Source organism: Trichosurus vulpecula, chromosome 9, assembly GCF_011100635.1.
Source record: "Trichosurus vulpecula isolate mTriVul1 chromosome 9, mTriVul1.pri, whole genome shotgun sequence".
Lineage (NCBI taxonomy): Eukaryota > Metazoa > Chordata > Mammalia > Diprotodontia > Phalangeridae > Trichosurus > Trichosurus vulpecula.
This window is the reverse complement of record NC_050581.1, coordinates 206,974,088-206,989,615: the sequence shown is the minus strand read 5'-3', so window position 1 is coordinate 206,989,615 and position 15,528 is coordinate 206,974,088. Positions and strand designations below refer to the sequence as shown.

Here is a 15,528-nt window from a genome sequence, read left to right as displayed (position 1 = left end):
CAAAAAAAAAAATTTAAGAAAAAAAAAAGTGCGCGCACGCGCACGGACTTCGCAAAGGACTCCCACGACGGGGGGGGTGGGGTGGGGTGGGGTAGCGTGAGGATGTGACGCACGCGCACTCGATTTGAGTCCTTTCCCCTTCTCGTTTCCGGGCTCTACCCTTTAAGAGGAAAGCCTGGGCGGGGAGAACCTTACGCACTCTCACATTCCTGGGGGCGGGCATCTAGAGGGGCAGAGATGTTTGCGCAGGCGCTGCTTCTCCGGGCCCCGCCCTCCCTTCGGTCGCACGTCATGGAGGGGCGGTGCCGGGCCTTGCCGGCCACGGGCGCATGCGCACGGCTTCGCGCCGCGCCGCCATGACGCAGCCTACGTGCGCGCCCGCGTGAGGCCGAGAGCGGAAGTGCCGGGCTGACTGACGGGGCCGGGGAGTGGGCGGCGGCGGAGGCTGTGGTGACGGCTGCTCGGGGTCGTCGCGATGGCGACGTTCGTGACGGTGCAGCTGAAGAAGGCTGCCGAGGTGGACGTGGCGCGGCCGCTGAGCAAGTTCATCCAGCAGACGTACCCGGCGGGCGGCGAGGAGGCGACGCAGTTCGGCAAGGCCGCCGAGGAGCTGAGCCGCCTGCGCCGGGCCGCGCTCGGCCGCCCGCTGGACCGCCACGACGCGGCGCTGGATACGCTGCTGCGGTGAGTGGGGAGGGGGGAGATGGGGAGCGCCTCCCGGCCCAGCCCGGCCGGGCTCCACCCCGCATTCCTGGCCCGCTCCCCGCCGTCGCGGGAGCCCAGCTGCTGGGGGGGCCGGTGACCCTGTGGCCGACCGTGGCTGGGGTTGGGGGCTCCGAGTGCTGGGGACTCTCCGGTGTGTGTGGGGGGGTGCGCTTAGGAAAGCCGCGCCGAGCCCCGCCTCGGTTCCCTCGATTGGACTGCGTGGGGGCGGGGCGGCTCGGGAGCTGGGCTAGGGTGGGGCGAGTGCCAGGGAGCCTCAGGTGTGCGGGCCTGCTCTTAGGAAACCTCTCGTTTGTCCTGAAAGGAAGGGGGGGCCGGGCTGGGCCGGGTTGGACCCCGAGGAGGGCGGTGGCGGGGCGACTCCAGGGAAGAGATGATGGGGGAGGGGCGGGGGAGGGACAGTCCGGCCTTGGCTCCTCTGGAGCCCCCACCCGTCGGGTGGCCTGGGGGGAGTCCCGGAGCACCCCGAGACCCCGATTCTGGCCGGGCACCACGGCCTTGCAGACGCTCCTCCCGCAGACGCGCCCTGTGCCCCGCAAGGGGCAGCTTCCTTCTCCCTCGCTGATGAGCCTCCCCACCTAGCTGCCCAAGGTTACCTCCATTAACGTGGGTTAACGTTTGACGCTGCGCAGTCCGGGAAGCGGCCGGAGCCGCGATGCAGCTTTTCTGGGGTTCGTGTCCTCCTCATTTGTTTCGCTGCCTTGCCGAAAGCGGAGACCTCGGCCCCCAGACCCGGGAGGGAGGCCGGTTCTGAAGGGATCTGTGAGGTCCGACCCTCCTTGGGCTGAATCTAGTACAAGGAAGCTCAGGAGTGGCGATAAATGGGAAGTCTGGGCCTGGTGACTTAAGAAGTGGACAGACAGAGAAAGAGCCGGAGGTCTTAATAGCCGGCAAGCACTCCAGAGTCAGACGTGGAATGTGGCTGCCTGAAGCTGATGAAGCCCAGGAGCAGGAAGGTCCCAGCCCTGCTGGCCCCTGTGCTGGTCAGGATGGGGTGAGGGGGGGGGAGGGCCTGAGTCCAACATGGGAGGATGTCTGGCCTGAAGAAGAGACTGGGAACAGGAGAGCAGTTTGGAGACTCTGTGAGAGGGTGGTGACTCAGGGTTAGCAGTTATTAGGGATTAGACTTGTTCTCTTTGCCCCAGAGGGCGGTCCCAGAGGCAGGGAGGGCAAGGAGCAAAGAGAGACATATATTTAAGCTTCCTCTTGATGTCAGGAAAAATTGGCAACAATTAGCACCGCCTAAACAGGAGTGAGCTCCCTCGCTGCAGGGCAGTGAGTCTGGGGGACCACTTGTCAGGCCTGTGAGAGTGGCTGGGGTGGTCTTTGGAAGAATTTTGGGAAGTAAGTACAGTCGGATCCACTGTGTATCTAAATACCTCCCATCCTTTATTTTGGAAGCTTGGACTTCCTGCTAAGCCGCATAGGGCAAAGTCCTGCTCTTCTCCGATGGCCACATACTCTTTGAGGGTGGTCCATATAGGCCCATAAGAGACCATATCGGACACGGTATTACCTGCTGCCTCAAGGTAGCTCCTTGAGACTGAGAACGTGCCATAGTCTGGCCAGCAGCTCCCTTGGAATCTTCCGTTCTAGAGTCCATTGTGTTGATGGCCATCGTCCTCCACCCTGGCACCTGCAGCAGGCCCAGGAGAAGGATTAACTTGGGCCTTCCTGGAGGAGACATGGACTTTCCCTCACTTTGAGCCTTCCCATCCAGACCAGGCTTGAACTGCTTTAAGAATGGGAGAAGAGAGAACCCTTTTTCCTTGGGTATCTGGTTACTTTCCATTTGGAAAAGCATCTTTTCTGAGATAACCTGTAGCCTTCTCCATGGGGATCCTCCTTCACCTATGAAGCTCTCTGTGATTTCACACCTTCTCATCTTGTTCTTTTCTTTCATTTAATCCCTTTGGAGCATTCACACAACGCCCTGGAAGCTGTTCTTGATTCTTCCAATATTTCACCAATAGCTGTCTACAGAGAGGGAGGAAAGCTGACCACATGCCCACATGCTCAACGCTGTGCATGCAATGCAGTGGCTCTGGAGAAAGGCCCCTCCCCATGTCCAAGGGGGCAGGTCCCTGGAGGGAGGGCAGGAATGGGCTGTGATCTCTGGCCCCCTAAGGATGTGTTAAGGTGTGGAGGGGTCACAGCTCACCTCTGTCTGTCTGTCTTAGAAGCCAGCCAAGCCCCTCCTGTCCTGGTCATAGTTCACTTGCTCACTGTCCTTGCCATCACCCACAGTTTTGAGCCTTTTGAGGTGATGATGTTTCATGATTAGTACTTATGTAGCATCCCAAGGGGATGACAGAATCGGCTTGGCAGCAGTGGGCAGTTTAGGATCCCGGGAGGGGATTGGGCCTGCTTTTACCTGCCTTGTCACCTCCTGGTCCATCTCCTTGCTGGTCTGTGGCACTTCTCTAAGCTATATATATTTGGCATACCTTGGCCCCGTGCTTCTTTCATTCACCTTGTTCTTCCAGGATGATTTTCCTAGAGGAAACTGTAGTGACTGATGGTTGTTTAAATGTTTCTCCAATTACCAGGGGTCTCTTAATGGCCACATTGGTTGGTCTTCTTTCAGTCCTCATCCTGCTCAGCTTCTCTGCAGCATTTGACCCTGTTGACCACCAGCCTATCCTCTGGATATTCTCCCTAGAACCTCAGTGCCCCAGAAGCCCCAGCTCCTCAAGAACAAGAAAAGGTTCTCAGCCCTGACAAAGGGTTTAGTGGAATAGACACTGAAAGTGGCTGCATCCCTAGCTTACCTGCCCCCTGAGGTCCAGCAGGACTTGCTCTCTGACTTGGAGCCAAAAATCTTCTCTGTGGTTCAGGGACCGCCCCCCTCCCCCGCCCCCAACGGGGCCTGTCTTGCTTTTCTCTGTCTCCCTAATACTTAAGCCCATGGTTCTGCACATGGTTCCTGCTTTTTCCTTTATTTTCTACTCTCTGGGTTTTCTATTTTTTGGGTTCTTTTTCATTCTCTCCCCTCAGGTTAAATATCTCCATGTTGGATTCCCAGATTTATATATCCAGCCCTAGGCTCTCTCCTGTCCTCCAGTCTCACTTCACCAACTGCCTCTTGGGCATTTTAATCTCATACTCAGCATGTCTAGAAAGGAACCTGTTCTCTTTTCCCCACACTCACCTCTCCTTTTCAACCTTCTTGTTTCTGTTGAGGGTATCACTATCCCTCTAGCCACTTGGTTCCACAATCTTGGGAGACCCACTCCCACATGTGTCGGATCTGTTGCCAAGTGTCGTTGGCATAACTCTCACAACATGCCTTGGGTGTATCTTCTTCCCAAGTCACGTGGGGACCAGCCTTGTTTAGGGCCTCCTCACATCTTGCCTGGACTATTGCAGAGGTCTCCCCCCTGCCTCCAGTGTCTCCTCTCCAGTCTTAGACTATCTAGTTTATTTCAAAGGTAACTCAGGAGCCACCTTCTTTCTTTGTGGCCACAAGTGTTTGCCTTCCACCCCCAAATCATCTCCTACTTAGGTATTTATTTAGTCTTTGTCTATTTTTGTACATATTATTTACTCTGATGGAATGTAAGGTCCTGGACAGCAGGGAGCATTCTTTTTTTTTGTCTGTCTCCCATGTCCCTAACACAGGGCCTAGGCACTTAATAAATCCTTTATTGTCCTATACAAATAGGAGCATTGGGAAGACTTCACTGTCCCTGGGGAATCTTCTTATTTTCACCTTCTTTGAAATACTGCAAATACCTGAGGTGGACAGGCTTTTGTTTATTGCCTCCAGCTTCAACTCTTCAGTATTCCCTCCACCCGAGTGGTGACCCACCGCAGAGAGAGCTCAGACTAGGCCACTGCTCCCATCAATAAACTACCTGTTCCTTCTAGGGAAAAATAAAACTTTTTGACATTTTAAGTTTGAATCATTTTGTTGTCTCAGATTTCCAAAAACTAGACCTGTGATGTCATCAGCGTAGGTACGGATGTGAGAGATATCATGTTGTGAAGCTAGAAATGGTAATTTGACAACTGTTTGGCCGTGTGGGGTGAGGACAAGTGAGGAGTCTAGGCTGATGCTGAGGTTACAAATCGGGGAGATCGGGAGCATGATGGGGGTTCCTTCAGCAGAAGTTGGGCAGTTTGGAGGGAGGGGGAAGATGATGAGCTCAGTTTTGGATGTGCTGAGGTCTTGATGCCTTCAGGAATATGTAGTGTGATATCTTCATTAGATAGGCGGTGATGCAGGGGAGTTATGGGGGCTGAAAGGCAATATGATCTAGGGAAGAAGAAAAGAGGACCCAGGACTGTGTCCTGGGGTGGCTTGGGGCCAAAGAAGGAGAATTGCCTGCCTTTGGGGCTACTCCCTGTCCCCTATTACTGGGAACCACTCTTAAGTAGTCTGCAATACATGAATTTTTTTAGGGGGGAGGGGGACTATGAGATTGATTTTTACTTGTTCACATCAGTCACTTCAGGTGCCAGCTTAATTTAATTGATTCTGTTAACATCGTCTGTGGGATATTGCAGAGCTTTAATGGTTGACCTTATGCTGCCCCTGAAATCAAGACCCATCTGTCCATTGATTATCTGTGGTCTGCTGGGGATATGTGGTTATGAGTCATTGAACATGATAGTCTTCAAGGGATTATGATTGAATATGACTTAGTGGATTCTGAGTACGATAGAGAAGTACACAGTGGGTGTGAACGGCTTTGAACCCAGGACATACTAGGCCTTGCACAGAAGAATCTGAGCAAAGGCTGTCATTCAAGAAATTGATGATGGAGAAGAAAGATGCCTGTGGCATTGGCCGAGAGCTCCCTTGGGTATCCTTGGGATGTCAATGGAAACCAAAGGCATGCAGCTCTTTGAGTGGGACCTTCTTGGACAAGACAGTTGGGTTTGGTGGAACCCTTCCCTTTGGGAGATCATGGATCCCACCAGAGTTTTCTGTTAAGAGGGCCAAGGGTGAATTAACTGCCGAGGAATAAATTGGCTTTGAATTGTTCAGAATGGGTTGGAAATGATGTGCAGTATCTCACTGTAGTGGTTACTCATTTTGGTTTTGCTTTTTAGGTATTATGATCAGATTTGTTCCATCGAGCCAAAATTCCCGTTTTCTGAAAACCAGGTAAAGACTTATTTTATTTTGTTTAAAAACTACTGCATGTGAAATCATCCGCTCAGTTCTGCCTGTGAGCTAGAGAGCTGGAATTGGGGGCAGGTGTGTTATCACTAACGTTTTGTGTGAGGGAGCCATTATCAGGGATGCTTTTAAAGGGTGCCGATTTGATTTAAGCCTCCTTCCTCCTAGACATCTGTAATGGTGAAGCCTGGGGCCCCCTTGTGTCCCTTCTCTCTTGCCCATCCCAAGGAGTCTCTTAATTTCTTTCCTTAGCCCATAAGGAATTACAGAGCATGATTTCACATGGAGCGTAGATGTCTCCACCAAGTGTTTAGGCCAGTCTCTTTTTGTGTCTTAAGTATAAAAGAGAAGTAGAGTGAGTCATTTCAGACTCCATGCCAAGGGCTCGGCATTATTTCCTTCTCCAAGGGCCTCTTGGATGTTGACTGCATCATGCATTTTTATTCTTATGTTTTGGAGACTGGTTGAAAACGCTGCCTCAGGGTGTGACCAGTGTGGCTTAGTGCTGGGTTGAGTGTGGGTTTTTTTTCCAGGATTGGGGAGGAGGCCTCACTTGGAGGCCTGCTTTGGGCTGGTGGGCAGATGGGCATTTTTCTATTTGGATTTTGGGCCTGAGGATTTCTTTGTTTAAGACCCTGTCCTTTAACCCTTCCCTGCCAATGGGCCTCATCACCTTCAGGGATTGCTTTTCCGTTCTTCCTCAATATAGATCTGCTTGACCTTTACCTGGAAGGATGCTTTTGACAAAGGATCGCTTTTTGGAGGATCTGTAAAACTGGGTAGGTAATTTTTATAAAAATAAATCCTGGGAAATTTGGTCTAAACTCTTTATTTTTAACTTCTGTTACCTTCCAGACAGAGGCTGGTAGTAGGAATCCCTTGTTCATTGGGAAGCAGCCTCTCCATCTGTACATTAGGAGGTCTCACATCCTCAGGTTGTCTGAGACTCCGAAAGCTCTTGTGACTTGCCTAGTGAGTTTCTGAAGTGGGGCTTGAATGCAGGTCTAGCTCCTAATGCCTCTGTCTGTGTTTCCATGGTTCCTTCTCCACCTGTTTCACATCTGCTGCCTCTTGTAGCTAGCCTCCCTTTCTTTGGGCTGTTGCCCAAATTGCTTGCTTCTGCTGACTTTGCTTTCTGATGGCACTTTGTATCCTCTCTGCCTTCCTAGTATTGTCTGGGACTTTTCCATTGGTCCATCCCAGCAGCACTTAGCTGGTTATTGTTTTGGAAAAATAGCCAAGAGTGAGAGGGAATGCGTCCAGTTACCACCATTCCTCCAAACTATTTTCTAACGTATTAAAAAAAATTCCAATTCCTTTTTTTTCCCCAGAAGGTTCTTGTCCTCCAGGCCCAATAGAGGTTTTTTAAAAGTGGTATTTTTAATTAGTTTTATTTCCCAATATCCACTTCCCTCTTCCTCCACTGAGAGAACCATCTCCTGTAACAAAGAATGGAAAAGAGAAAGAAAGACACTGCTACAAGATTACCCAACCCCTCAGCTGAGTCTGGCATTATGTGCATTACTTTGCACCCTCAGCTCAGTAAAGAAGGAGCAATATGTATTTTTTCATCTCTCTTTCTGGGCCAAGTTTGGTCATTATAATTATCCAGTGGTCTGGTGGAGTGGGAGCTGGAGTGTCCCAGGCCCTTGGCACTGACCTGCATTGCTAGTGGGGGTTTCTTCTCCTGGGAATTCCAGTGAAATCACAGACTGTTCCCATCTCCTGCCCATTTAGAGTGTTTATTGAGTCTTGGTGAATGAAGTAGTTTTTCCTGAGTTGGCATCATTTCATCGTGGTCTTCCCATGCTTCTTGTTGTTCATTGCAGCTCAGAAATAGCCCAGTGCCTTCCTGGCCTGCAGCTTGGGTAGTCAGTGGGAGAAGTGGGTGTATAGGCCCCTTTGGAGCTGGATTTGGGAGGGCTGGGGTTTGGGTGTGTAACTTGTTCAGTTACTAGCCAGGGGTTCACAGAGCAGCCCTCTGATGGCCAGATGACAGGTACCACGTGCATATACAGCAGCTAATCCCTTTCCTGCCTTTTTGCTCTTGCTGCTCCTCCTGCTGCTGTGTCTGCTTGGATCTTTCTTCTCTGCCGCTTTCCCCTGCAACCCTCAGGTACCTTCTAGACCAGATCAAGTCTGGCCCAAGTGCTCTGTCCGACGTGGCTTTTTCCTTCCCCTGATCACCTCCAGCACTCACAGAGTGGGCCACATCTGCAGCACTTAATTCAGGAGCATTATTCATAGTATAATTAGGTAACGTTTATGTAATATGTGTGTATAGTTCTATAATTACAGTTATTAAACTTTCATTTTTGTGAGCTGAGCTGAACTGCCTCAGAGACAGCCTGTTGTAGTGGCTGGGCAGCTGGTCTTGGAGTTAGGAAGACTTGGCCTGGGCAGTCCCTGCCCCTCTCAGAGCTCTGTGCTAGGCAGCTCGCTAAGACTTGGAATGTGCAGAGGGGGTAACAACCTGTATCGGGAGAGGGTGGTTTCCTCTCTACCAGTGAAATCCCAGAACTCTGTCCCCCTCCGCCCCCTGCGCATTATACTGTATCTATGTGTGTGTGTGCATATGTGTAGAGTGTCACAGAAAGGGCAGGGCAGGTCATCTCCATGGTACAGAGCCTGGTTGTTGGGTTTTGTTGAATCTGAGTATTTGAGATTTGACTTTATCCCTGTTACTCAGCACAGTGTGCTAGCCTGACGACGATGCTCTTGGTATTTGGCTTTGCCTAGGCTGTGCAGTTGCTGAGCTGCTCTGCCCCTTCCAGCCCTTGGCTTCTTCCTTCTCTGGCCTGGTGTCCCCTCTGGCCTTGCTGTTCCTCCTTTGTATACCCCTGCCTGGTGGTGTCACACCTCGAGGACAGGGACTTGGCTTGTTTTCTTTGCTGAGTGGTGGCCCATCCCCAGTCAGCATTTGGCAAAGACTTTTTAGACTGACTGGTTTGCTAACCATCATTCCAGCTTTGGCTCATTTGCAAATTGGCTAGGAATGCTCTCTGTGTCATTGCATTGGGCCTATAGCAGCAGATCTTTTGGGCACTTCCCTGGAGACTTCCTGCCACTATGCCGTCTTGCTTCTAGCCATCCAGCCCTGTCAGAGTCCAGCCCACATTTATTTGTCTGTCTACATGAACGAGAGAGATTTGTCAGATGCATTGATAAATAAAAACTGTTTTCATTGGCGAAAGCAATGGGCTGAACTTTTTCTTCTCAATTATTATTTTTTTAAACAGCTCTTGCAAGCTTAGGCTATGAAAAGACATGTGTATTATTCAACTGTGCAGCATTAGCGAGCCAGATCGCAGCAGACCAGAATCTGGATAACGATGAAGGATTGAAAGTCGCTGCTAAGCATTATCAGGTAGGACGGATGTTTGCTAGCTGACTGTGACCACGGCATCTCAAAGTTTAGATGCTTCTGAGAACATTTTCCACCCCTTGTGTGACCTATGGCTCACCTCCATCAGATTTCTGTAAATATACTTATATCTGAAGTGCCCTTGGGGGAGGGGGTGTGCAGGGAGGCTGGGGAGAGGGGCAGGCTCTCCCTCACTGAAGGGACTTCAGAAGCCCCCCCAGTCAGCTCCTGCCTGAATAAGCACCTGTTCTGGCTGTCCCTGACAGATGGTTAGCCAGCCTTTCATTTGAAGACCTCTGGTAAGTGGGAACCCCCATCCCATTCTGTAACTAAGTACATGCAGGGTGTATTTGAGGGATGCCTGAGCCTGGACCCTTTGGGCTGAGGCTTTGGGGCTGGCTCCCCAAGAGCACCCCTCAGCTCACTGAGGTCACAAAGCCCTCGCCAGCCACTGCTGCCAGGGACATAGCTGTGGCCTCTCAGTCTCAGGGATGCAGCAGTGCTTCTCTTTTTTCAGTTTTGATTTTTAAAACGTTGATTTTTCTCTCTCCCTTCCTGCTTTGAGAAAATGAACAACAAAGCCTTAGTAGCAAATCTGCCTCTTCATGCTAAGCAGATTCCTCCCAAACGTGCACCTCCTGCTGCCCTCTCTGAGAAGGTGGGGAGCACACTTCCTCGCTGGTCCTCTGGCGGGGCTTGGTCATTGCGCTGATCTGGGTTCTGGCCACTGGTCATTTTTATGGTGTTATCTCAGTCGAGGTGGTTCTCCTGGTTCTGCTCCTTGAATTCTGCATCACTCGATACAAGTCTTCCCAGGCGTCTTCAACACCATCCCCTCTATCATTTCTCAAATGGGTCAGTTATTCCCCACCAGAGGGTTGATATCCCCTACAGAAAGCTGTTGCAAATATTTCTGTAGCTATGAGCTCTTTTCTAATGGGTCTCTGAGGAAGGGGTGGGAGAGGCCTAATAGTGGTATGATGAGGTCACAGGGCACAGTGACTTTGGAGGGGGAGTAGTTGTCCCGTCTCCCCGTCCCATTTCCACCTTGCAGCCTTTCACCTCCCACAGTTTGGCTCCTCCTTTGTTCTCTGAAAGCCCTGCTCTTGGCTTGACTTCCCTCCATCAGACTAGGCTGTCTTGACTTCGGTCTCCCATGCCATCTGTGGCCCCTTTGGGGCAGGAGGAGGCAGCTGGGCGGGATGGTCCTCGCTCTTTCTGGCTGCTTCTCCTTCAGACTCTAGATCCTCTGGCCTAGATTCTTGTCACAAGCATTGATGTGCCCCTAGGTCATCTTCTCTTTTTAAGGGAAATCTTCAGTGATTCCCGCCCCGCCCCCCGCCTCCCCTCCCCAGTCTGTTTGGGGTTATACTTTGTAACAAAAGAAAACCCAATAGAGCTCAGGAAAGAGCAGCTGAGGGAGTGCCCACAGCTCTCAGGGTGGTCCACCTTGTCCCCATTCCTTAGTTCTCTGTCAGGAGCAGGGAGGCCTCTTCCATCACTTCTCAGGGCCAGGGCTGCCTCTTTATTTACATCGTTGTGTTTGTGGCCTGTTGGTGCCTGCTTCTGCTTGTTTCATATCTTGTTCTTACAAATCTGCCCATGGTTATTTCTCACTGCAAGGTAATTAATAGTTTATCACGCTCTTTTGTCTCAAAATGTGCAGGGGACACAGGACCTTTCTGCCTTTGCCCTGCTGGGGGTCCATGCCCTTTAATGGCATTTCCTCCCTAGTGTTCTGCCCCGCTTGGGTGGACCACTTCCCAGCCCTGCCCCTTTGGTCATCTCGAGCAGTTGACTGGATGTGATTAGGCGTCATTTCGTTTCTCTTAGTAGGTTGGAGCCTTTTTTCATGTGGTCTGTGAAAGTTGCAATTTGTCTTTTGGAAACTGTGACTCGTTTGCCTACTGTAAACCACTGCTGGATCGGCTCTTGTGTCCATTCTCTGTGTCTGTTGGATGTCAGACTTTTCCTCAGAAATATTTGATGCATCAACTCTCTCTTCTCGCTCCGCCGCCCCCCCGCCCCCCCGGCCCACCGTTGACAGCCTCTTATCTTAGCTATATCGATAGCAGCAGTCTGCAGCTTTTAAATGGGATATAATTGAAACTATTGATCTTTTTAAAGATTCCAAGCTGGAAGAAGTCTGCTGCTACAATGCCTTCTTTTCACAGATGAAAATATGGAATTTCAGAGAAATTGCTGTTATTTTCCCACAGTCACAAAGTGGCAGAGATGGGAGGTGAGAATTTCTCCATTGTTGGGGAGCTCAGCTCTGGGGCATAATCTTCTTAAAACCCCTCAGCCCTCCCTTCACACTTGGGGACTTGACCCAAAGTCATGAAGTGGCTTCCCTGTGCCTCTGCCTCTTCAATTCCTTAACCTTCAGCTCCACCAGCTAAAGCTTAGCTTTGCATCAGTGCCACCCACAGTGACAGTCATGCTGGTGTCCAAGGGCCTGCCTTTGAGTCCAAGCTTGGCTGCTTACTCTCCACACAGTGCGACTTGGAGCCTCGGGATCCCTCATGCTTTAAATTTGTGTTTGCACCTTGGATCCATCCAGCCAGGTGCCCCACACTGCCCTAAGCACAGGGATACAACCCCTTTTTGCAAGGAATTTATCCTTTGTTGGGTGTGTGTGTACATACAGATCAGATAGAGAGAAGGCAGCTGCATCCTGTATGGTTAGGGATGGAGTGCACCAGCAGTTGGGACCAAGAATGGTGCCTTGTAAAAGGTGGTGCTTAGGCTGTGTCTTGAAGGAAGAGAGGGTGTCTGGCCTCTGGGCAGAGAGGAGGGACAGTGGGGGAGTCAGGAGTGTGAGGAAGTAGAGGAGATGGAGTGTTGGGCCAGGGGAGCAATGACCAAGAGGCTGGAGAGTTCGGCAGAGGCCGGGTCACAAAGGCCTTGGGAGGCCCCACACGGGAGCCTCGATTCTGCCTGTGTCCCCATTGATTGGACGAGGAGGTCACATTTTCAAATGGGCACCTAAGGAAAACAGCGTTGGCAGCAGCAGGCCATGGCAGTGATCTTGGTGAGAGATGATGAGGGCCTAGCCCAAGGTGTGAGAGCTGTGCAGAGTATGAACGAAGGGGTCAGGTTGGAGAGGTGTTAAGGGCAGTCTATTGGACCTGTGGGTGAGGGGGAGTGAGGAGACCAGACTAATATTAAGGTCCTGAACCTGTGAGACTGGGAGCAGAGTAATGCCTCAGGTAGAAGTGGCCTGGGTTGGTGAATGTATTGTGCTTGGGCCTTGGGCTGCTTGAACTGTCTAATAGTTGGTGATGCTGGCCTGGAGCTCAGGAGAGAGACTGGGATTGGATGGATAGATCTGGGAGTCACCTGCATAGAGATGATATTTAGACCTATGGGAACTTATAAAGAGAAGGGAACCAAGGACAGAACCTCAGGGGAGCCCCTAGTCAAGGGGTGTGGCCTGGGTGAAGATCCAGCAAAGGAGACTGAGAAAGAGTGGTCAGACAGTCAGGAGGAGAACCAGGTGAGAGCAGGTCCAGAAAACTGAGGAAGGGGGATGAGGGGGGAGGTCTTGATCCTGATGGCCCTTCTCACTCTCACATTGGGTCAGTCTTTGTCAGCATCAGAAGCTGCAGAGAGGTCGGGAAAGAAGGCTGAGCTTTGAGGAGAAGCCCATCAGATTTGTCAATTAAGAGACCACTAGTAGCTTTGGAGAGAACAGTTTCAGTTGTGATTTAACTGATGCTAAAGAACATAATTGATTTGACTGACTCGTATAATAAAACACACAACTTTATGTCTTCAGAAAAATTTTAATACTCACTGTGTCTTTTTGCTGAATCTGCTTGTTTCGATTTGGCATAGAATTCACAAGATTTTGACGTATTGTTGGTAATTCATCATCCTGAAATATCCAACTCCCATTACATCAGCACACCTCTGACAAATGGTCCCTTTTCCCAAGCCTGGCCTTGGTAGAGTGCCTACCTTTTTAGTGAGGTTTCCAGGCCACTGAAACATGTTTATCTCCATTTCTTAGATCCATTTCTTAACTGGGGGAGGCCGGTGTCCTGCTTTCCAGGACGTTGTTCTCTTGGTCAGAAACTGTCATTCTCTCAATGGGGACAAGACCCTTGGACCCATTGAAAGGGAGAATTTCCCCACGCCTTTTTGGGGGTGGCTGGGGCCCAGCTCTTCAGGGCTTACAGGGTTTGGTCTAGCTGCGTAGAAACTGCCTTCCTCGATGTTCAGTGTCCCAGTCTTTGTCTTGTCTTCCCTGTGGCATCAGTGGCAGCTCCTCTTCCTTTCTGTTCTCACTCTTCTTTCTGCTGCGAGGTGCCTTCCTCAGGCCCCTTTGCTTTGAGCAGCAGGGCTTGTTGGATGCGTCCACACTTGAACTGTGCTTGACCTGCCTGCCTTCCCGTCTCAGGTGAGTTCTTTCAGAGTTTGCTGGAGTGAGGACCAGGCTCTAGTACCACTCCAAAGGAAGAGCCAGGGCTGTGGAGCCTGACGTGGTACACCAGGGCCCCAATGAAGTGCCCACGTGGCCCCTTGTGGTCACCCGATGACGCCCTGCCCATGCTGGGAGGACAAGCTCCTGTGCTTTGTTCCTGAGCCTTGGTCTCCACCTTTCATATGCCTCTGGTTGCAGTGTTTGGCTTTTGCAATTAGGCTGCTCTCCCCACTAGAGTCTGCACACTCATGAAAGGCCTTCTTCTTTTGCAGTTTGCCAGTGGTGCCTTCTTGCACATCAAGGAGACTGTTTTGTCTGCATTGAATCGAGAACCTACTGCTGACATAGCTCCAGATACCACAGGCACCTTGAGTATCATCATGCTGGCCCAGGCCCAGGAAGTATTCTTCCTCAAGGCCACAAGAGGTGATTTAGAATTTAGTGTTGTGTATGTGTGTGTATGTGTATGTGTGTCTGTGTCTGTGTGTTTATTGTGTTGTGAAGTGCTGGGCATGGGGTGGCCGTGGTGCAGGGTAGGGTCATCAGTCAGTCTTCAGAGGTCTATCAGCCAGCTGCTGTGTGGGTGCCAGACACCAGAGGGGCCAAGGTAGATGGGGTCAGTTCCTGCCTTCAGTGAGCTCACAGTCTGGGTGAGAGGGACATGGACAGGGTTGGGGTCTGAAAGACCTCCTCAAAGAAATGGGATTCTGAAGTGGGGGATGAGCAGAGGCCTGTAGGATGGATCTTAGAGGGTGGGAAGCACACCTCAGAGGGAGAGAGTCTGACCAGGGCATGGGGTACTGCAGCAGGTGAGGATGGGGAGTGGAAGTTCTGGCAGGACAGTGGGTGGGGCTGGATGGGGGAGGGGAGAGTAGCTAGTCCAGGTGAGAGGCAGCAATGAGGGCTTGGTTTAGGGTGGAGGGAGTTGGAATGGGAGCCTAGAAGTTTGGGCTGCTGATACTGTAGGACAGCCAGGAATAACTGGAGGCTGGGGGGCGGGCAGGGCAAAGGCTGGGCCATCAGCCAGAATCAGAAGCTGGGGCAGCTGTGCCGGGGCCAAAGGTGGGCTTGGGGTTGGACTTACTGAGCACCATTTGGGCAGAGAGGCTCTGGTGGAGAAGAATGTGACACCATCGACTGGGGACCAACTTCCCGAACTGGGGAAGGGAGTAAGTCATGGGAGGGAAGGCAGGGAGCTCGCACACCTGTGTTTTAGCCAAGCCACCCTCTGAAGGCACCATCCAGTTGTCATTTGGAATGTGCACTGACTAGGCTCAGGACTGCCTTGATGTCAGTGTAAACCTCCCAAGTCATTTGACCTCTCCTCAGTAGGAGGTGGGCTCCCCCTCTTGGGAGGGCATCAGGGGAGATGGGGGTCCCTGCCAGCGCTGAGCAACAGTGACCACAGGGAGGAGGGAGGAAGAGGAGGAGGCAGAGAGCACTGAGCCCCACATGGATCCCAGCTGGAGAGAGTGGGATCCTGGCTGCCAAAGGCATGACATAAAGAAGGCCAGGGATGGTGAGGCCTAAAGCTTCAGATGGTGGAGGAGGAGGAGGGAAGTGGAGGAAGCAGATGGAGTGTAGCCTTTTTAGTAATTGAGCTCAGAGAGGGCATGGACAGTCCTTTGAGCTCCATGTTCTAAGCCCTTAGAACATGTCTAAATGGTACCTTTTACAGAGGTGTAGGAAGGAGGTACATGGGCTTGCTTAACTCATCTCCCACCTCAAAATCCCCTGTTTCCTTGAAGGCTCCCTTCAACAGGAGGCCTTTCAGACCCCAACCCCGTGCATGTCCCTGCACTCCAAGTGGGCAGGAAGGCGATGGGCACTTGGACCAATACAAAAAGCAGGATAATTACAGACTGTTCTCTTTCCTGAGTCCCC

The 15,528-nt window shown here is 51.5% G+C and overlaps 1 protein-coding gene across 1 annotated transcript in view; it reads left to right on the top strand.

The window, feature by feature from the left end:
• The first annotated feature begins 348 nt into the window (after window positions 1-348).
• The window catches only part of LOC118830655 (programmed cell death 6 interacting protein), a 35,663-nt gene continuing 20,483 nt past the window's right edge, over window positions 349-15,528 (top strand). The window contains exons 1-5 of the mRNA XM_036737556.1: window positions 349-684; window positions 5,782-5,836; window positions 6,561-6,630; window positions 9,091-9,218; window positions 13,917-14,070. Of these exons, the coding sequence (XP_036593451.1) occupies window positions 476-684; window positions 5,782-5,836; window positions 6,561-6,630; window positions 9,091-9,218; window positions 13,917-14,070 (616 nt within the window). The 5' untranslated portion in view covers window positions 349-475. The remainder of the gene's footprint in view (window positions 685-5,781; window positions 5,837-6,560; window positions 6,631-9,090; window positions 9,219-13,916; window positions 14,071-15,528) is intronic.